This window comes from Bradysia coprophila (assembly GCF_014529535.1).
Source record: "Bradysia coprophila strain Holo2 chromosome IV unlocalized genomic scaffold, BU_Bcop_v1 contig_81, whole genome shotgun sequence".
Lineage (NCBI taxonomy): Eukaryota > Metazoa > Arthropoda > Insecta > Diptera > Sciaridae > Bradysia > Bradysia coprophila.
Window position 1 is genome coordinate 886309 of NW_023503375.1, and position 22763 is coordinate 909071.

The 22763-nt window shown below is 33.4% G+C and overlaps 1 protein-coding gene across 2 annotated transcripts; it reads right to left on the reverse strand.

Annotated features, from left to right (window-relative positions):
* Positions 1–325: 325 nt before the first annotated feature.
* On the reverse strand, positions 326–21423 carry LOC119072192 (transcription factor Ken 1). 2 transcript variants are annotated; one of them, XM_037177355.1, is made up of 5 exons: positions 19520–21423; positions 2709–2874; positions 1962–2634; positions 1612–1870; positions 326–1550 (listed from the first exon to the last, which is right to left on the reverse strand). In XM_037177355.1, exons 2-5 carry the CDS (start codon positions 2867–2869, stop codon positions 958–960), a joined length of 1686 nt encoding a protein of 561 aa, XP_037033250.1. In that variant the 5' UTR covers positions 2870–2874; positions 19520–21423; the 3' UTR covers positions 326–957. The 2 variants fall into 2 exon arrangements, with proteins under 2 accessions (XP_037033250.1, XP_037033251.1); XM_037177356.1 differs by lacking the exon at positions 19520–21423 and adding an exon at positions 17440–18229.
* Positions 21424–22763: the final 1340 nt, after the last annotated feature.

Below are 22763 nucleotides of genomic sequence, written 5' to 3' on the forward strand. Positions count from 1 at the left end.
ACATTTTATTTGATTTGGTTGACAATGTAGGAAACATTGTTTCCGAAACAATTTCTTTAATAAATTTTTCATGCGGCGCTGCAAGGCTCGTTGCCCAGGGCGCTGTAAATGCTAACCCGGCCCTGTACTTCATTCGTTAAAACATTATATTCTGCTATATATAACCTTATTAATCGGAGGTCATTGCTTATGTTTGTCGTTGCTGTCAATAACAGATGATCAACAATTTCTGATGTATAGTGTAAACATCCAATAATGGCTGATGTGCCTCTCTCACTGACTCTTGGTTTGATTTATTTTTATTTTTGTTAAACACAAAAACTAATTTTGCCTAAGACGTTTTTCTTCGATTTATTCGAACCGTTGCAACACCTTCGCCGAATTACAACATTTTTTTTCTTTCTTTCTATTTTATCGGAAATTGATGAATGTGCAATGAATTAAGATTATGTTTAGATTATTTACAAAAGAAATTGGTTAGACACTCCAACTACACTTTAATCAGGTAACGTTTTCTTTTAATTACTTTTTTTTGTTGCTCTTCTTCGTCTAAATTAATCATACGCAAATGGTATATATACGTTTGAAAATACCTTTTCTGGAATGATGCCAAATTGCAAAACGCAATGGTGCAATTCGAATGTGCGAGTTTCACCTAAATTTACCTGGAGATGAAACCCGTTTGCCTTTTCGTTTTTACATTTCCAACGACGGAGGACAAACTTTTCACACGAATTTCGAGAAATAAATTGTGAGACTTCGAACGTGCATCATTAACCACAAACGGCTTTCCAAAGTAAACAAACAAAATAAAAACACCAAAATTCGGTCTACGACAGTGATATTGAAAATAACGAAAATTGTAATGGAAATGTGAACGAATTTTCGGTACGAAAAAAAAAAGATTTTTTTCAATGTTAACCGTGCCATCTCGAATGCAGCACTATAAATCCACTGTTAATCACGCAAATTTTTACTTAACAACAAATTATTATGGTGTCCCGACAAATGTCTTACTAGTTCCTGCAACGTTTCGAACCACATCGAACAGAAACAACAACTGAACCGTCCACCCGCCTCTGGCGTACTTATCACATTTCGATGCACCGAACACAGATGCTTTAACAAATGCGCTTTTTGCTTAAACATTGCCACGCACAACCGACACGCAAACGGTTTCTCGCCGGTATGAACACGTAAATGGGTTTTCAAATTCCAAGACATGCCGAACTGTTTCCCACAATATTCGCAACGGTATTCACGAACCGGTGCCGGTCCACTCGACGAATTGCCGCTGCGATTCTGTTGGTTTTGCTGATGGTCTTCCGATTTTACGAGTGAATTTGTACCACCCGGGACGCCGAGTACTGGACCGCTGGGTAGTGCAGCTAATGCTGCGGAATGTGGTGGCCATGGGTATACGAATGATGATGGCATTTGTATGGGTCTTTCGGCACTAGGTGGTCGCTGCCGACTGTTATTGTTGTGGTGATTATTGTGCAGGAGTAAATCTGATGGATGTGATGTGGGTGATAACGGTGGTCGATCACCTAAGAGGCAATTATCGTTAGAACGTTTTGTCTACAGGTGAAAATCGCCTGGCTGAATTACCTGGATAGTATGATGTTGGAAGGCCTTTTCGAGATCGTAGGTCGTCTAAGTAGCTGGGATTGTACGATAAAAACGGTGGATTGGCGGGTGAATTGTGAAAGCCTGGACGTCGTTTTCGATGAGGCGTCACAACATAATTGTCGGGCGAATTTTGGATAAGATCATGATCAGGTGGCTTCAATATTTCTGGGTCTGGTGGATGGTAAAGAATCTTTCGTTTCGTTCGGAATGGATCTAATAAGCGGGCTGGTATTAAACTCTGCAAAGGTAAAAGAAAAATAATTTTAACAACTATAGCGAAAGAGACGGTCACGCTTTAAGCTCTTTAAGCTTCGACTGGGACAACATACCTTGCTAGGAGCATTTCCTATTGTCTCAACGTCAATGTGTCCATCGTTGGAATCTTCTTCTCTATCACGAAGTCCAAGTGATAAATTAACTGGATCAGACGAACTGCGCCGTCTCTCACCGACCATGTCTCGATTAATTTCATCGGTTTCCCCATCATTGGTATCATCTTCGTGTCGCATATCATCCTCGTCATCCAGATGCACATTGTTGGAATTGTAGTGATTCTTGTCCAAATTCTCCTCTTCAATGTCATCGTCCAATTCCTGTTCGTCTTCGCACGAACTTTCGTTTAACCGTTCACGCTTCACTTGCGTCCGCGTCGGTGACGGTGAACAATCTCTACTTTTCGATCGACGTCGCCGGGTCACTTCGCCCTCGTTGCTGTTTATGTCGGTCAACGGTTCATTTTTCTGATCATTGGAATATATCCGGGACAAAACTTCGATCGTTTCTCCCGGCGAATTTTGGCCATCTTTATTCCCCGTACGCCATACGCCCGGCTTTATTTGTAGTAAATCTAAGAGATCGTGCAAATGTTCAACGTCTGTGGCGGGTACACATGTTTGTCCTGAATATAAAAAATCCAAGAGCGAACGGAAATAAGTTGCTTCGACGTCTGGAAAATGTACAGTAGTTATGCCTTCGACCACTGGTACTTCTTCAAGAAGCATTCTATAATGAGAAAATTTGGTTTACGGTTAGTAATGGAGTCTCAAAAATAAATTGGATTTTTTTCGTCGTCCTACCTGATCAAAGGACTTGCTGCTGCCAATACTAGTTTATGTGCTTTGAGTGTCTCTTTACCCTCACACACAAGCAACAGATCAGATGGATGTTCACCGCGAAATGCTGCGCCAATTTCCTGGAGTATACACTCACCGTGTTTGCTATAATGCAGCATCAGCATCCTTTCTGAAATGAAACAGAAGAAAAAAACATTAAAATCCGATGAAGGTAAAACGGAAACTTGCTTGCATCATAAACGTCCCACACCACAAGCTCCCTTTGCTATTATTTATGCAAATTGAGTAATTGTTCTTTTGTATTAATAAGAGGTTTTTATTATCGGAATTTCATATCTTTCGTATCGGATCGAACACTATTTATAAAGCTCTCACTTAAAGTGTATACTTTGTCGGGTGTTATTAAGTCATAAAATTATTAATTGCATATCTACTGTTATGGTTCTTCGTCAATTGCTTCGTTTTATGACGAGGGGATAATTTATTTTATTTGCTTCGTTGTTCGTCACTAGCCACGGCACGTTTTTTTTTCTCACCAAAGCGTAGTTGAACTGTACGAGTAATTGATGTGGTAGAGAAAATGAAAAGTTGTCAGCCTCCTCCATTTGAATAAACAAATCCTCACTCTCAATAAAATTTATGGTATCAGCACGTAACAATCTCACTTATAGTTGCTCGCAAACGGGCAGAACAAAAAAACATTTCCCAGATTCTACAATCGACGGCTTGACATTGAAAATGTAATAATACGTTCAACGAAACATTCAAATGATTCACATTCTCTAAACACCTGACAGCGCAATAAAAGACAACGCTAATGGCATACATCAATTCCCCTATTACCATACCAACAATTACCTGTTCCTATCATTAGATGCATAATTTAATTTAATTACCAATTTGCATTTGAGATATTTTTTGCATTTTCAATTATTTTCATTGCACATGAATGATCGATCGACATATCCATTCACAAATATAAATTTATAAAATGCCTGCTGGATAGACAAGCAAATGTGCATTTTATAAAGAATATATAAATCGGAATCAAAAATTTTTACGCATTACATTTTCAAGCATTGTTCAGACTCATATTACACAATTTGCGAATGAGTTGTGAACGGTGAACAATTTACATTATTATTGGCCGATTATATTTTCTCGGTTGCATTAATTGATATTTGAGATTTTTGTTTAATTTGATTTTAATGTTTTGAGCCGTCACATTTCGTATAAAGTAACAGAAAAGGTGTGCGATGTGACGATATAATTGTCGTGGAAATGCATTTATATTCGTGCTCCAAACTTAATGGGAAATTAAGATTTATTTATTTTTGAAACTATTGTACTGGGTGGTTCTTTTTCGGCCTTGCAGGAAACATGGGCAATGCCCATTGGGCATTAGTTCCCATACACTTTATGTTCGATAGATTTGGAAACACATTCTAATTTTTGTTTGAATCTGCTATAATCTGTTATTGATGGCTACGAAAAAATAAACGAAAGGTAAAGTATAAGATCAATGAAAATAATTAGAACAAAAGAAGTAACAGATTCGATGACAATACGGGTTGCGGTCATTAAAAGATTAGAAGTTAAAGTCTTAGAACAGTCTTATGGGATGCTCAAAAGTTGTAAATTTTTGAAAGTCTATGAGCTTAGACAGAAAAAGATGGCACACAATGTGTATTCTTGCACTTGTCTTGAAGATTTTTCTAAATTTCATTTAGAAATGATTTTTTTTTAATATCCTCTGAGAATTTTCAACGATTTTCTAAAGATTTTCTATGCTTTAACCTGTTACAGACGGCAAGCATATGACCAGTATTATTATAGTGTCTATTACTTCCATCGATCAAAGAGTTTTTAATATGTTGATTTCAAATCTTGTACTTCAATTTTTTTAACATGCATTTTACTAGGACCATATTACCCAGAGCTTGTCATTATATTTATCGTCGTTATCGATTTAGGATGATTTTCTATATTTTAGCTGGATTTTCTTCGATTTTTAAGGATTTGTTTTGAATTGAGGATTTTCCTGGATTTCCAAGAATTTCGTTTCTGAGGATATTTTAAAGATTTTCTGCGATTTTGAAGTTTTGAGTTTTCTGAAGAAATGATTTTTTAGTTTTCAACAATTTTCGAAGGTTTTTTTGATTGACAAAAGTGTTTCTACTCTAGTTTATACACCGCTTCGTTTCGCCTGCAGCCTCGAGTGCCTTTTATGAATTAAGATTCACTTCCGAAGTTTTGCTGATATTTCAGAAACAAATATTCTATCTTTTGTCTGAAGGAGGATGATATAATTTGTGAAACTTAAATGTTTTAAAGTTAGCCTGTCTTATGCAAGAACAGGTTAAGACACCCACGAAGGCGGGACTCAGCGAAATTGATAAATGCACTCAGTACAGATTGTGTGTGAAATAAACTTGAAGAAAATGTTTTTTAGGAAAATTGGGAATTTTGTTTTTGTTAAGTTGCCTTTTTCATATAAACTTCGTAGCCGCTGACTCAATTCGTGATCAACTTAGAGTTGCCTTAACCTGTTCTTTCAGAACCTATGGACTTATGTACTGATTCTAATTCAACTTCGCGCAAAACATTGCAAAAGTATGCTATCCAACTGTTGGTAACATTAAATTTGGTTGAAAGCTGAAAGCTGTTTGATACACCCTATATAACACTATACAATTAAACAAATTCTCAAATAAACTCGTAGGCATGCTCTCCTCAATTGGTGACTGATACCATGTCATGTAATAAGTAATTTTCAAAACGTTCACATGGATCAAGGTCAGGAAATGTTCAATACATAATAATGCTAGGCATGTACATGTTCTGCCTGTCTTCCATACTGATGGAATAATAATTGGTCGGAGGTGTTTTTCGATTTTTTTTTATTTATTCAAATTAAATTGTTGCATGCGCGCCTTTACTCTTGTTAAATTTTAATTGTAATTCAAATGCCACAATGTATTCAAAACAGATTATAATTAACATTTTGCATGAAAGTTATGAATTTTGATAAATTAAAATCAAAAAAGCTCCCATTACAGAAGTGTGAAGTTGTTAGACATAGTGAAATATTTGCGCTGCATTTTTGTTGTTTATATATTGGAAATATTGAACGATCATAATTTCATTCAAACCCATATTGCAAACATCACCATATATACACAGACAACAATTGCATTTTGTTTTGTTATATTGAAATCGTATTAAAATGAAAGGAGTGTTTCACTTAGGCATTAAAATATTATTTTAAACGTTAAACAACTTAGTAATGAACTAAATGCAATTACTTCCATTATCATTGGAAACATTATAATATACAAATGTAATGTTGCACAAATCGTAATAGCTGGAGTTCTTTTTTCGTATAATACTGTGCATTTACTGTGTGTGTAATAGACTTATGTCATGTGCGTGGGAATGTAATAAATTTTTTTTTCTTTAACGCTAATGGAATACATTTTCTGATGATATTTGATTTCAGTTTTCTGATTAGTGCATAGCTTTGGTATATCACACACAAGATCTTTATGTCAGATCGTTAAGCGCTCAAGGATATAGAGTGAATTAAAAACAATAATTTTCATTTAGTGTACCAACCAAAGTATGGTGTATACATATAGGTAATTGTTGTATAGAAAGCTTTTGGCTTAATTGGTAGAATAAGATTGTTTAACTGTATGCACGTAATTTTGTAAATTATTGTTTTCATGAACTATTTTAATAGACCGAGAGCCTGTGTTCACATCACTGCGGTATGAAGCCTATATGCCATGTTATTGTAGGAGAATCATTTATAATTCTAGTCTATAATCCTCAATTGTCACACATCGCCTGATCAGGCTGGTTGGGAGATTACCTTGCAAAGGAATCTGATTTTTTTTCTTCCTTAAATTCATTCTTTATCCTATCATTTTGACACCAATTTTGGATGTGTGTCAGTTATATCCACGAGATCTGCTATCCTTAAGGCCATCTTAAGAGCACAAAGTCGTTTTTTAGCACTTGTAATAATTTTAGCACTTGTAAACGAGCGAAGTGAGATGAAATCAACGCAAATGTCATTCATTTCGATGCTAGGGCGGCAAAGTAATAGTAGTAGACATTGCTACCAGTCGCGAAAAAAAATGTTTTCTCAACACAACGACGAAACTTTCGTTGATTTTATTGAATAAAGTGTTGTATACTATTCAGTGTATCCTTTTAGTAACTAGGAGTGTTATTGCCATTCCAGTTCGTAGGTCGAGTGTGATAATAGACTAATTTATCACTCGGTGGCATAAATAGAGTTTACAAACCGTGAGGGGCTGCTATGCACCCAAGGCTCACAGTCTATTTTATAAATCAATGGTTCGGAGTAATATTCTCTATATAATTTCATTTACTTCTATTGCAAGTAATTAACTAATTCTAATTACCGACATTGCTTTTGATTCGCTTTTTTTTATTTCATCTGATTAAGTAATTTTCGATAATTTTGTTTTTCCTTTGATATTTTATCTTGTATAATTGTCGACCACCTGTTCCATATAAATATTCTATGCACAAAGACATGGGAAAATCCGGCATGAAAAATAATCAAGTCATTCTAAGAATCGCACATTCAGAATGTTTCAATTTTATGAATGAACGAAATGTATAGTAAGAGAACTTGGTGATAAAACACAACACAATTCAACTGATTGTTCGAAAAAAAAATTGCCTTTTTATCAAACACTGTCTTCATTATCATCATGTTTGAATCTGATTTTTTATGAAGAAATTGGCACTGACGCCAATCGAGTGACTGACTATTATTTCATTGAAACAACACAATTAGTGATAATGGCACCAATAGATATGTGAAAAGGTATAGGAGATAATAATTCATTCAGTTGTTGTTGTAGGGTTGTTGAATTTACGAATTATTACACAGTTCGGCAGTTCATTGTAGTTTCTGTGTTATAATTACACTTAAAACATACAATCATTGGCAGAGAGCTCACAAACGTTTGAGCACCTCGTCGCCCCAGGGATTGAAACGTACAAAATGATACTCATTACTGAGAACTTTTCATCTAGATTTTTCGATTTTTATCTATCATCAGACGTGATATTATCGAATCTACTACATCTTTTGATCTAAGTATTTTCAACACTATAATAGAAAATCTTTCAGTTCATTTGTTTAAATATGCCTTTTACTGAATATAAGGCGTCACCAACCACGAGTCCTTAATTTTGTCGCTGTTGTCGTTTACAGATGAAATAGCCGATTAAAGGAGTAGTGCGACATTTGTGAATGATATCTTCACTACGAACCCAAGCCTCTGATGGACTGGATTGAAGTAGTATAACAACCACTGTCAAACGTAAGCTCTTTGTTATTACGTCGGGAGTCGGATCTCACCTCGAAGTTCGCAGTTGTGAATTTTATTTCTATGTTAGGAAATATCGTACGAGCAAGGTAGCGTCCAGGAATCGATCCCGGGACGCATAGCTGGATTTTTGTGTAAAACAACGAATAGTGAAACGCTAGAATTTTTGTGCATTCCGCATGGTTGAATTCAAAAAAGTTTAATTTTCAAGTCTTCGTAAATCATTTCATTGTACGTTTGAAAAAGATGCGATAGTCAATATGACATCGGCATCAGTGTCTTTCCATTGAATACGTCTTTGTTAGAGCAAAGACACATACGTGGGACTAGTACTATTTACATCGCACAGGTTCTTAAAACAATCAAATTCAAAAGTGCTAGAACTACATGTTACCACTATCGTACACCCATTATATGTAAATGAATCCATGTGGCAATGTGGTACTAAAACGCGTGTACGAGCTCTTAGTCTATACAGAGGTTTATGGGCTGCTTGTGCAACCTGTCATTGAAACAGTGAAACTATTCTCTTTTGTTATTTCTTTTGCAAAGAATGTAAAGATGATGTTTGTTGTGATGACATCATTGAATTTGAAATTAAAAACAAAATTAACTTTACTTTGTGAAGCTAAACAAGAACCCAACAATGAAAACAGCAAATTACTTTGAAAAATTATGCGGAAATTTTCTATTATTCGTGACTAGTGACTTGTAAATAAAAAAAAAAATATTATAAAAAAAACCGGGTGTGTTTCTTACGAATGGAAAAAAAAAAATTCTCATTTCGAGATTTCATACAATTACTTTTCATTGAATTGAAAAACTATGTCAATTTAATCAGAAAATTTGAGCATACACAGCGAACAGTATATATAGATATATTGCAGATAGTTTTAGATGATTTTTATCCGCGATTACATAATCCACAAAACCAATCATTTAGCGCATAAAATAGAATTGAAACGAGATTTTTGTTGAAATTTTTCATTTGAATTCGAGTTTGTTGTTCGGCGCACATTTTCTTATATTTTTTTTTAATAAAAAAGCTTCACATATGAGCACAATAAGCAATTGATTGACTCTCTGAATAATTTACATTCTAGCGCACACAGATGGTTGTGTTATATGCATTGACTATAATATATATTGTAACCGAATATAATGGATGTCCTAGAATGTGGAAATGTGGTTTTTCGTTAATTGATTGATAAATTACTGTAATAATTAATTAGTATTTCATTATCGTACAAAATTTTATTTTTTTTATTTATTTTTTAATCAAATCAAATTCTCTTTGTGTAATAAATTTTGATTTGCATTTCAACGTTACGAAATTCGTTGAAAAAAACGCTTTATGCAATCACTGTATATATACACCACTCTCTCACTGTGTGCCTCTATATCTAACTATATTTTTGATATGTCTGCAGCATTGAAGCATGAAATTGATCACGATATTTTGGTTTCGTCTTAATGCCGAGGAATAGAATGGTCGATATTGTGGGTATAATACAATTGGATGTGACTGTAATTAAGAATTCTGCTGAATGAATTCTAATAGCTGTGACTGAATTTAATTAGTATGATTAACGTAAAGCGTTACAGGAATGCTGTTAGGGCGGCTCACATAAAAAAAACGGTTTTAGAACTTTCGCAGGAATGTCGATTTCGTTTCTCTATCTGTTACTAAACGATGCTAATAGAAAATATGAATCAATTTCCAAAAATTCCATAAAATTCCAAAAAAAAATTTTTCTTGTAAATCGAAGTTTACATGAAAACGCATAGCAAGTTGCTTAGCAACGCGTGGTAACGCTTAGAAACGCACACATTTTCAATTGCGTTACGTGACTCATAAATTATTACTTGTTGGAAACACCAAATTAAACTCCAAACTTTGGAGTCCAAAGATGACTGTTTTACCGTGTAATTACTATACCGGGCTTTCAATCGTACTGGGGTGTGACAATGACACCACGGTGCTTTGCGGTTTCAATCTCATTGCATAGATCGTATAGTGGGATATTGACGAATTCGATGAAGCGCCGTAGCAGTGCTCCTGCCATTACCATAGTAAATATTTAGACGCTTTTGGTATCAGAAAAGGCTTTAAATTTTTCCGTTAAGACAGATGTTATACAAGTAGCGTCCAAATCCACACGCATCCGTGTATCAAAATTTGAGGCGTTTTGATCTCTGGTCTACGAGCGTTAATGCTAGGTGCAGTGCTATGCTCGAGAATTTATTTATTTACGTTGTAAATCTTAAATCAATAAAAGGCAATCTCCTGCACAAAGGCGCAAGACTTCTTGACCCTAGTCAAAAAGGATAGTGGATGGAAAATTCAGTGGGGTGGTTTAGAACCTAAAAATCACTTCTCATCGAGGGGGTAATCACTTTTTTTTGCGAGGATTATTTGGGATTATTTGGAAGTGATTATCCCCTCGCTTCTCATGAGCCCCTCCAACTAGTACTTCGTTTCACACTTTATGGAAAAAACCCTGCACTGCTATGCACCTAATTGATCTTGACCAAAAATCTAAAAGCCAATTTCCTGATTATATTTTCCAATATCATTGCCAGTACATTTATGTAATTTCCTCGTACAATACTTTATCAAAGCGGCTAATATTTGAACCAATTACAATTACAAAATATAAAACAAAACAATTTGGCTCAATATAATGCTAACTCCGGCTTTCATTAAAACACATCGCGGTCGTTGTGATTTTATCGTCGACCAGCACTCATTACAAGAAAATTCTTTCGCTATCGTTTTTATTGATCAGTAAAAATGATGCACAGTCATTATTATATGTGTTAACTAGCATGTCGATAATTTCGTAATAGTAGCAAGCAATATCACATTTTGATAGATAAATGAAATTTAGGTCGTGAAAATTAGTGTACTGTATGGAGATATACGTACAGTTCATTGCAGCATAGAGCCGACAAAACTCTCATCACTTTTATTTATTTTCAGTTATTTCACAATGCAAACGTATACAAACAAAAAATGGATCATCGGTTGCATCGTTAAACGATAAACCGTTCTGGTGTTCGTATAAAAGCTCATTTCATTCACTAATTAGAGAAACATTTTGTCTTATTTCATACACACGTAGTCCATTCAGTCTCGTAAGTGGAGTAAAATTTGCAATAAAATGAAACACCGAAAATTAAAATTTTAAATTGAAATTTTAAACCGAACTGAACTACAGTGAACGACATCTCTAATGTCTCACTGTCAAATTTTTCTGAGAATTTTATTGTGTCATTGCAAATTCACAATGACATTCTCTGAAAAAAATGACAGTGAGACATTTGAGATGTCGTTCACTGTACTTAACAACAATAAATTATAAGTTAAGTAACCCACCGCTCACGATATACCTCATCAATACCTTCGTCTAACACTTTGTACCTCATAATTATCGATGCATGAACAAACAACTTCCACATCCACCAACAAAATAGCTACATCCATCAATATAATACATAAATTCGAACGCATCGCTGTATCGAGAGATGGAAGATGTTCAATTGAATTAATTGGAAAAATTTGAATGAATAACGATCTTCAATTACATAATCGATAATTAATGCACAATCCAATAGCTGCTATATATCCATACACTCCCTCGTAATATTGAATATTTAATGGTTAATGTTCGTAAATGCCGTCTTGATCTTCTTCAATATTTATATCCCAACCAGTTTTTCTTTTCCGAATTGGTTACAAACAACTTTTTCATTTTTCGTACCAACGAACCATACGTACACCTATCCGATTAAAAGTAAAGTTGAACTGTCTACCATCATCATTATACACATATATGTACAATACAACACTTTTCAATTCATTTCTCAATAAACTATACCTCCTCAAGAGACCGCGATACCAGCAGCAGCCACCAGTGATAGCATAATATATACATAGAGGCAAGCAAGCAAGCAAAAAAAAACACTCAACATAAAGACGATGATGCAATTAAATGGAATTACATGGTCTTCGATTCGGGGCATCGGAATAGGAACAGAGAATTGGTGAAAAGAGTGTGTTTTGTGTGTCGCGTTTCGTGTGTATGTCGGTGAGAGGCCGCAAACTCTTTCACTGTGTTATATTTTAAGGTAAGCATGTTGTATACATCACGCTAAAATGAATTTCGTAACGTAACGCTCAATGAATGTTACTTTTACTTTCGAATCGGACGGAAAATGTTTTTATTTATATATCGCACAATCGCTCATATTATATGATGGACCTGCTGAAATTATGATTAGTGTGCACATCGGAGTAATTTGTAGCATAATGACGTTGAACGATTATGATTGATATCGGAGCGAGTTTGAGTGGAGTTTTGATGCAATGATCAAACAGAAAACAGAAACAGAAAATGCACAGACAATATTTACAATGATTGAGAAGGTGTGTGTGTTGTAATCGATCGGAAATAGTAATAGTAGGTTACGTCCATGTTTGGAACTTTTTATTTTGTCAAGTGTGTCGTTTGCAGCTCGAGCCGAAAGCGAGTGATGCAACCACATATGACCAAATAAAAAGTTGAAAACAATTACTCAATAAACCCCAGGAATATGTTTACATGCTACATGCGTTGAGCACCGTACTTTTCATGTTTTCATCTATATATTGACCTCGGCTTCGCCTCGGATCAAGATTTCACACGAAAACTCTATTTTTCATCTTTTTACCGCTAGTTTTGTAAAAGTATTTAGTTTTCGTGTAAATTTTGTTGATACGAGGCGAAGCCGATGTCAATAAACACACGCAATCAAGACTTTTCATTTTTATCCAGAGTTACGTGATGCTGAGAGAGTCGAAAGTTGTTCTTGAAACATGCAAAGAACGGTTTTTGATGCGTGCAGCATGTAACGTTCATGTCAATGAAGTAATGACTCATTTCCCGGGAACTTAGAGAGTAAAATCATATTACACCAGCCATGTAATCCTCACACCGGAAAGTCGTTAAATATAACTGGTGAAATGAGACATGACCCATAACCGATCATTCTCTCCCTATTCATTTCTCTAATTTCGTATCCGACAAAAAAGCTTTTCACAAAATTTCACCAAAAATAGCTTGGACCACATAATAAATTCACTCGTGTTGACATAATGCTAACACACATAATATGTATTATGTACCTTGAAGCACATTATTATTTAGCCGTCGTACATATAATATACACGAATAATAAACATGCGTTTCATTAAAATGATTTCTTCTTATGTAAGAGAGCCATCGAATATGACCCTGAAAATTTCGTGAGTTTTTTTTCCTTGTTGTTGCGAGTAAATATTCTTTTTGGTTACGTTTTTAATGTTGCGCGCTTTCTCGACTTAAATTTTAAATGATTTGTTGTTTAGGATATTTTTTTTTGGCTATAACGTCTCGCGCAATATATATACACACATCGGTTCTGCGTGCATTATATATATCCACAACGTATATTCACATGTCTGAGGTGGGTTTTTCGTCGTTGTTTCTCTCACTTTTTTCGACTATACCTCTAACCTTACCTACAAACAACTATAATGGCATGTAGACGAAGTTTTTAGTTTTCGGTTATACATACATGTCTTCAGTATTTATTTTTGGATTAATGGAAATTTAGCTTACAAAAATACAAACGTGTTTTGTAAAAGTAAAAGCCCTTGAATTTAAAGGTCTGGCTCGGATAATCAGAGTCTTTTTGTTTGCTGTGTTATATATATATATAATGAATGTGCATATGTAGTTTATCGTTTTGAATTTGGCAATAGACGTTTTCTTTCCTACATATTGGCATTTTAGCAACCGTTTTTTCTTCTGCGCTTCTCTCATTCGCTTTTTGTTTCATTTTTTTTACTCCACCGTGAACAAAAGTTCGGAATGAAAGAAACAACACAAAAATTGAATTGAATTTGTTTTTCTTCTTTTGTGTAGTGTCCATGGGAAAGTTATTTCCATTTAGACATTGTGTTGTAGGATATAATTTTATGAAATTTGCATATGGCTTTGGTTCGTTAAAAAAAATGGAATCGAGGAGGTATATTTATACCGTTGTGTCGTTGGAAGATGAGGCAAACGAATGGTTAAGTGTCATTGAAATGTTTTCAAGACATCATCGTGATGCTATTATGTCCGACGACTCTTTCGAGCGAAGGCTATTTATTGGTGTAATTAATTTAGCTATTTTACAAGAGTTCTTCTCAAGATCGATGAGAACAGAAAGATAAATTTTGTGTCACTGTCGGGACTTTTTCTTCAGTAAGGGTTAGTAACCATACCACATAACGAAATACCATAAAGCAATAGGGCAAGTCTGGTGAGTGCTTTTTACCCTTTTCTCTAGTGGCGACATCTATGCATTTTCATATCTAAATTTACGATTCAACATAGAACTAGCCCCCTTTCTCTAGTGATGCCACCCATGCTTTCACAGCTGGATACGTATCAACATAAAACTAACGGCATGCTCCATGCGCAAAACGATTTAATAACATGACGAACTGATAATTAGTACAGGGAAAATACCGAGTTATCTCGCTTGATAACACATTTTCTGTTAAAACCCGGACCTCATCGCCATTCTCAGTTGACGCACTAAGTGCAATTCGATTACATTTCTTCGTGAAGTACTACTCACTCTCCTTCAGAGATAAACGGAGAAGTGTTTTTATCTGAAAAGTATTTTGAAAGTTCCAGAGAGATTGGACACATCAAATGATAATCCAAATTTGAATAATTTCTATCTACAAAAATTGTGTGATATTGTGCGGAAAATATTCACGAAATGGATGACTAAAAATTACGGACGCCTTACAGATCGAAGGTTAAGATTGCTGTTATCGGTGTAAAAATGATTAACAGCAAATGAGTCGTTCGGCATGATATTTGCACCATAAATCACATGACGGTGAGTGAGTAACGTGGAGGATGATCACTTCAAAGTGTGAATGGTAAATATTTGAGAATTTTTACTTTTCGGGAATATCCGACTGATATCAGGAGAAAATGAAAATGAACACGTATGGGTCTGGTGACATTAATTCAATTGATAGTACAAGACGTTGTCTTTAACCAATAATGGGGTGGTAATTATATCGTACCCTTTTCGAAACGATAGTCATTTGTTATCGACAACGACGACACAAATAATCGACAATCATGTCTCTTTGGCAGTTCTCTTATATAATAAAATTAATGAGAAATTGAAGTATTAGATTTTGCATCCAACACATGGATATGTTTAGAACAAGTGAAGTAGCAGATTTAACGATTATGCCGTGCAATACTTGCCGTTTGCAACATGTTATAAATTCGTATCTCGTTGGTTTACAACGAAATTTCCGCAGCTATCAAAACATTTCGCTGTACTGCGACTGAATCATATAGTAGAGATAAGTTTTTTATTTTGATGTTCATAGTAACAACTACGTAATAGCAAGCAACAATTTCTAGCTAAATTAAATTCACCTATCTCCCTACCTTCTTAGACTAAGTTATCAAGTATTTTTTCGTTTTATAGACATAATCATGTTTCTGTTGACATCAAAATACATTCGAGTATGTTTCAACAAAACCTTATCAGCGAAATTCACTTTTACTTTCTGAATTTTATTGTTTATTTTCGAAGTCTAATTAACAATTATTCCATTTTCCCCTCAACTGATAATGACAAAATAATAATTTTTTATCGCCTCGAAATCTTTCACTTTTTTCGAATGTTTCGCTGTTGCTGTTGATCAATATTTTTTTAAAAAGAGGAAAATTTTACGAAATTGTAAATTTCCATCCATGTGATGAACGTGTAATCAACGATATTTACTGATAAATAATAATTATTCCAATTAGAAAAACGTTCATTTAATTGTGTATTTATCAATAAAAGTAAAATTCACTCAAAAAGAAGAGAGAAAAAAAAAATAGGAAAGTGTTACGCACCTACTTACTATTGCGAACAGAAGTTTTACGAAATTGGTGAAATATAAATTCGTGTAATGTGTGTACACAATCAGTAAAGTGACTGTAATAAATCGAGATAAAGGGAATATTGAGGGGTCCTGCCATATTGATAAAAGTATTGACAGTTGTCGAATTTTTGAAATCTTTCTCTTAGAAGAATGTTTTACAAAGACTGTAAGCAAGGTACATGATTTAGTAGATCTACATGAAGATATACAACGAATATCAAGTGCTCCGTATGGTCATCAAAAATTATTTAAAAAGAATTTTAGAGTACCGGGATTCAGTTTAGCCGCCTATATTAACTTTTATGTAAGGTCATGTCATCTGTTATCGAGAAGGAGGACGAAAAAAAGCGATCATATCTGACTACAACGGTCTTTCATAGTATAACATTTATGTTCAAAATAGTAGAAGTAATAGATTTTCTTTCAATCTGCCGCAAAAACTTTGATTAAAAGAAGTAACAGATTCGGTACGGTGATGAAAGTACATGGCAAGAAAACTTAAATTTTACAAGGGTTTTCAAAGAGTTGTTGTGGTTGGCTTAACAACTGAAAACCTAGATTTTTAATTTGAGTATTTCATTCTTGTTGCTAGCTCGAAAACGTTGATCAAAAGAAGTATCAGAAGTATTAATGTTAAAATAGCATTCATGTCACTTTTAGCAATAAAATATTACAATGGACGATTTTTTTTATTTTGCTGTAAATTGTACATTGTATACACTCGGTTGAATAATCGTACAGTTCAGATTAACACGAGAACTGAAACGATAAAGATTCCACGTGTTATTAACACAAAAAGTGATAAAATCGCACTACTGCTGCTACAAAAGTACTTCGACGCTGTATATACATTTCGAATGTTAGTAGAAAACATTAATAATTATGATGAAGCAATGTATTTTTTCACATTTTAATAAATTTTGTTGTGAATGTGAGTTTTTTTTCCTCGTACTTTATGGGAGAGATTAAATTTAGCCTTGAGCTTTTGTTCCACAATTAAAACTCACTATATTTGAAATTGAACATAAATTCTAGAAAGAAATAAAAAATAGAGAAGAAAAACTCCATAAAATATATAAATTGTACAACAACTTATTCGATTGCATAGTCGATGTGTATCGTAGTATCGTATACACAACCAACGCCAGAGAACTGCAATTTCTATATTATATTATGCAGTTCAACAATGCAACTTAGTTGATAAATTGCATGCGCAATAATTGCTCCACATTTGCACATTTTGTTTTTATTTTAGCAATTTTTTTTTAATGAAAATTTCTTGCAATAAAATTAAGTTAAGTGCGAGAAAAATGAAAGAGGCTCTTTCATTTAGCGATCTGAATAGCTAATATGGATCGAAAAAATAACATCTAAACTGACTTACTCTTTTAAATTCGTCGTAATAATCGTAATAATTGTTACACACGCGCATTATATTTTATATATTCTCACCATACACAATTTTAGTTAAGACTTTAAAGTGTATCATGAGCTCGACTGTTTTGCGCCTTTCGTCGAGATTTTTCATTTACGTAATTCTGTCTTCTGCGCAAATTCGATTCCAAACTGAGATTGTCTTGTTGTCATTTCGAAACAGTAAAGAAATATGAGCAAAATAAAGTTAAGTGTCTCAGGCATTCCAATTTTATGAACATTTTTTTTATGTATTCTGGTATGCTCTGTGTGTATGAACCACACACTCAATGTATATACTCTCAGTGTTTGTCTTTCATTCACTTAAAATTGTTCATGAACGTTGATCCACTTTAGACACAACAAACGGTCAATTACGTAATGTGAAATTATTTTAATCGAAAGAATTAAAAAGAATTAAAAAACAAAAATTTGGCCGAAAAAAAATTTGTTCCAAGTCACGATTTTAGGTGCACGAAATTTCTAAACTTTTCCAATTGGACTACCGTCGATGAATAAATTCTAAGCGCGTATATATATGGTTAAAATAGTCGACACAGCTAATTCCTTATTATCAATTTAATGTATTTCTATACTTGAAATGAGGTATAGGCACACATTTCTATCTATTTATTTATTTATACCAGCCAACACATTGCATACTTTAGCTAGCAATTTGACTGATTCTGATTATATTTATAAACCGAAAAAAAATAATAATTTTATATTACAACTGCCGCCGCGCAATGAATTGAATTACTGAAACACTTTCACTAACCCAATTTTATTTTTTAGATAATATATTAACATTTTATGCTGATATCAGCAGTGTTTTACATGTACAGATTTGATTAAATCGGCTGGTTTATCTTCGTCTGTATGAATATATATACACATAACTGGTGTACATGTATAAAATGCTTTTGGAAGTGAAGTTGATGAGTCTCGATTCGGTTACACAGTACACACAGAAAATGTACGGAATATAAAATTTCAAATGCGAGGCTAGAATGTTGTAATTTTAGATTAAAATACATGACTTTATTGTGTGTTGTGGTGGAACGTCTCTCACACTGCGTATAAATATATATCATTGCGACTCTGTTTTATTTTTCGCTTTCATAATAAATGATGGAAAGATATTATAGGTGTGCGACCTTGATTTTTAGTTTTTATTTATTAGTTTTTAAGTGGTTTTTCGGAGATATGTTTTTATCATTCAAGGTATATTTGATGGATTTCGAGAGACATTAGACTCGTCTGATGTAAGTTTTACGCATCACATTGTTACGATTTTATCAGTTTTGTTTTTCGTATTTTTATACCACTCCATATACCTGTTCCAACCATATAAACACAAGTGCTCAAGGAAAATTTTTACAGAAATATTTATTTACTCACGAATCTCGTCGGTTTTTCGGTTCGTTTTCTTTTTTTGCTAAATAAACATAAACAAACATCGGAAAAACTCTCTTTCTCGCTCACATCGGATAACAAAACAACGGAAAATCGCTAGCCACACACCTGTTAACCTCGTAACGACTTGGTAGTCATCAATTGTTTATATAGAGAGTTGACTGAAATAATTGGCTTAAAGAAACGGAAGAATTGTTAAAAACAATCGGTCCTCATGATAATTCAGTATATCTCTATTTAGTTTCAATGCTATCGATAAAGATGAGTGCTTGTGTACAACACATTTTATCAGATTTGAAATGTATTTGGAAATCCGAATTTATCAATTTCTCAATTGAATGACAGTTTCCTGTGATCTTTTACGAATATTGCGTTTTACCGTTCGTTGACTGCAAGAATATCATTAGGGTCAAATCTATTACTTGATTTGATATAAGTATTTTCAGTCGGATATAAATATATAATCTACTACTTCATTTGTTTTAACACATATTTTGCTATATAAGGCGACGCTAGCTGCAGCTTATCACTTATTTTTGTCATCTCTGTCCATAACAGATGATAATAGCCGTTCGTAAAAAGTTAGTATGATGTACTTCTGCTTTTAAAACTAAGAAAAAGGAAAACATTCTCACCTGTCTGTCAATGGTGAATGTGCATGTATATAATCCAGTTTCACATATATTCCTTAACTTTTTTTCTTCTTCTTCAATTCTTCTTTTTTCTGTTATTTTTCGGTTATTCTTATTTGTTAACACAATATACCATCACAGTCACACTACATCGTGAAGTTTTTTTTTATTAAATTTCTTCTTCTTCTAATTTTATACGGAGGAATAAAAAAAAATATTGAATGATAAAACAGCCGAAATTCACTATTCAATCAAAATAATCCTTTTGGATAAAGATAAATCGTCTGAGACTGAAAGAAAAGATCCATTTTCGATAATAAAACACTTTTTATGTACAACTTTTTCCATCACACTTTTTCCGCTCTTTAACGAACATTCAATGCGGGATTAAAGATTTTTTTAATGTTGTTAACAATGTCAAAAACGAACAAAAAATAGTTTCTTTCTTCTCTCGCAATTAATTGCACTCCGATGGTTTTCAATGTAATAAAGCTGATGATTTTAATGGTTGACTCTATTGATCAGTTCTACCATCTGGAAGTGCTAAATATACTTTCTTTCCATTCATCACATCCATTTTGACCTAATTATACTTAAACGATACAGTCCAATTAAGTGTTTTATCCATTTTTCGATGATGAACTCATAACTTCATTTCACTTTCATTTTTCTTTTTTTTAATTTAATTTTTTTTTCTTTAACACACACGCAATGTAATCCAAATGGTTGTTTCGGTTGTCGTTGTTTTTATTGTTAAAAATTATGATTTTTTGTATGTTTCTGTGAAAATGCTTATTTGCTGCAAAAAGTTATTAAAAGTTCATCATTTTCCATTTATTCACTGGCACACACTTTACTTTTTCATTTTGAAAACACAATTTACGTTAAACAAAAAAACCTCCGATTTGTGTCGTAATAATATTACGGGCTATGCGCGCGCAAGATTACAACATCAAGTTTAAAATTGAAAGTAAAAGTTTTTTTTTTGTTGTTCATAAACAGTTTGAAAGGGAAATTTTTTAAAGTAAATTTTTGTAATATACTCGACGGTGATGTAATGTTAAAAAGAAAATGTTTTTTTTTCTCTCTCGAGTTTTTTTTTTAAATTGTTTTCGGCAATTTTTAATTTTTAGTTTTAATATGTTGACATACTCGAAATAAAATTAGTTCCACTGGTCCGAGAGTATAAAGAAAATTTTTGATTTTTCAGAGTCCATTCACGATCAAAAATGCGAAAAATGTTGAATCAATAACAGAGAATCGGTTAATCCAAGTCGATTGATCAACGCAACTGAATTCTTATTTATTATTGCAGTGTATCGTTCCACACTTCTCTTCCTTCTTTCCGATAAATCTCGAGTGTCATCTCGATTTGTCTCGCGCGCGGTATATGTTCTTCAAAAGTCCACACGATATATATAAATGTAAAAAACACTCAACAACAAAAGTTATATCGAACGAATTTCCGTTGAAGTTCCTCAACATCCGATTAATTACAGAGCAGCAACAAACGAAATGAAAATTTAATTTTTTTTTATCTTATTTGAGAATAAACACCTTTTGCGCAATACACTTTTTATTAGCCAACATTTAACTAATCCCAAATTATTTTTTTTTGAAAAAATACACACAGTTCCGATCACCGTGATCACAGTTCGGCTGTCTACTCTCGACTGCCTATTTCGAAGAGGTAGGAGTCAACGAGAGTGTGCATAAAAAAGGAGTAAAAATTTACAATGAAAGAGATGGTTGATAGTTTTAACAATTTTTTTTTTATTTTGTAAAAACTTATTTTCCGAACCAGTGTTTTTAGTGCACAAAATATAAATTGTTATTCTACACACACCGTGTAGTGTGTATATACGCTACGGCTCTACGGGTCCGACTCCGACAATCGAAAAAATGTGAATGTATGTTTTGGGTTATGTTTACGAGAGCTCGCAGAGCTTATTGAATCGAAGTAGAAAAAAACACATTGAAAACGAAATTTAACAAAAACTCTTTCACTCTACTTACTAGTCGATGTAATAATTTTTTTTTTTTGAGTTGTGAGCGGAGTAGTGTTAGTGTGTAAATTGTAAATAACAAACTATAGCGAGGTTGAGTCATTTCGAAATTTTTTTTAATTTTCTACTGTTTGACTCATTCATACAGATATTTATTGTATGAGTGTGCACTTCGGTGTGTATAGTATGTATATACTGTTGTGTGTGAAGAACAAAAAAGTATATTGCTCAAGTTAGGTTCGGTGATTGAAATGATCGCTTTTGTTTTCGAATTCATTGACGGGTCAGCTTCGATGGGAAGTTTAATTTTCTTTCGATTGATGGATTTTTCTCTCAAAAATTATAGTATTGCACATCAACAGCTTTACGATCGGTATATTTGTTTTGCATGATGGTACAGTAGTTAGGCTGGCGATAGATTGCCCATTTTTGGATCGTAAATTATAAAATATTCGAAGAGATCTTAATCAGCGGAAATTTAATTTCATATTTCACTGTCGCATCGTCTTCCACTATAATTAATCCGATTTGATAGACAATTTGACTTTTTTTTTAAATACCTTAAGTCTCGTCTAATCCACAACATACGGTGTTATAACCAGTACAAAACATAAAATAATTCAAGAATCACACAGTTGTGAATGTGATGCAAATTTTTTGTGTTTTTTTTCTTCTTCTCCTTTGTAGCCTCACCATACATGTATAATGAATATAATTTCAGTATGAAATTGTCTGTGTATATTATTCGTCTCACGATCGCGATATTATAAAATTTTTAATATTAAAATTGGTAAGAAATTGAGTAAAATGTTTTTCTCTTCCAACAACAGTACGTATTGTGATGGTGAGGCCATAAATTGCGTAATTAATTTTTTTTTTTCAATTTGCTTCCATCCATTCGGATGCTTTAGAACGGAAAAAATGTTCCGCTCAATATTTTTTAAGCAAATAGGTGTGCAAATCTGCTGGATGAGGAATGGAAATTTTGATTTAAATTTTTCGGTTCGTCATATTTCTATGTAGAAAGATATAGAGGGGCTTTTGATCGTCAATTGAGTAAATATTTTTGTGAAAAATATTTTTTTCGTCAAAACAAACCATTCATTAGTTACACACATATTGTTGATAAGATAGAAGAATATGTTTGGTTATTCACAGTTTTAGTCGTTCAAGAATTGAACCATTCATATTGTTAATCTATACAAGGAATTTGTATTCATTTAACACTAACACAAAGGCTG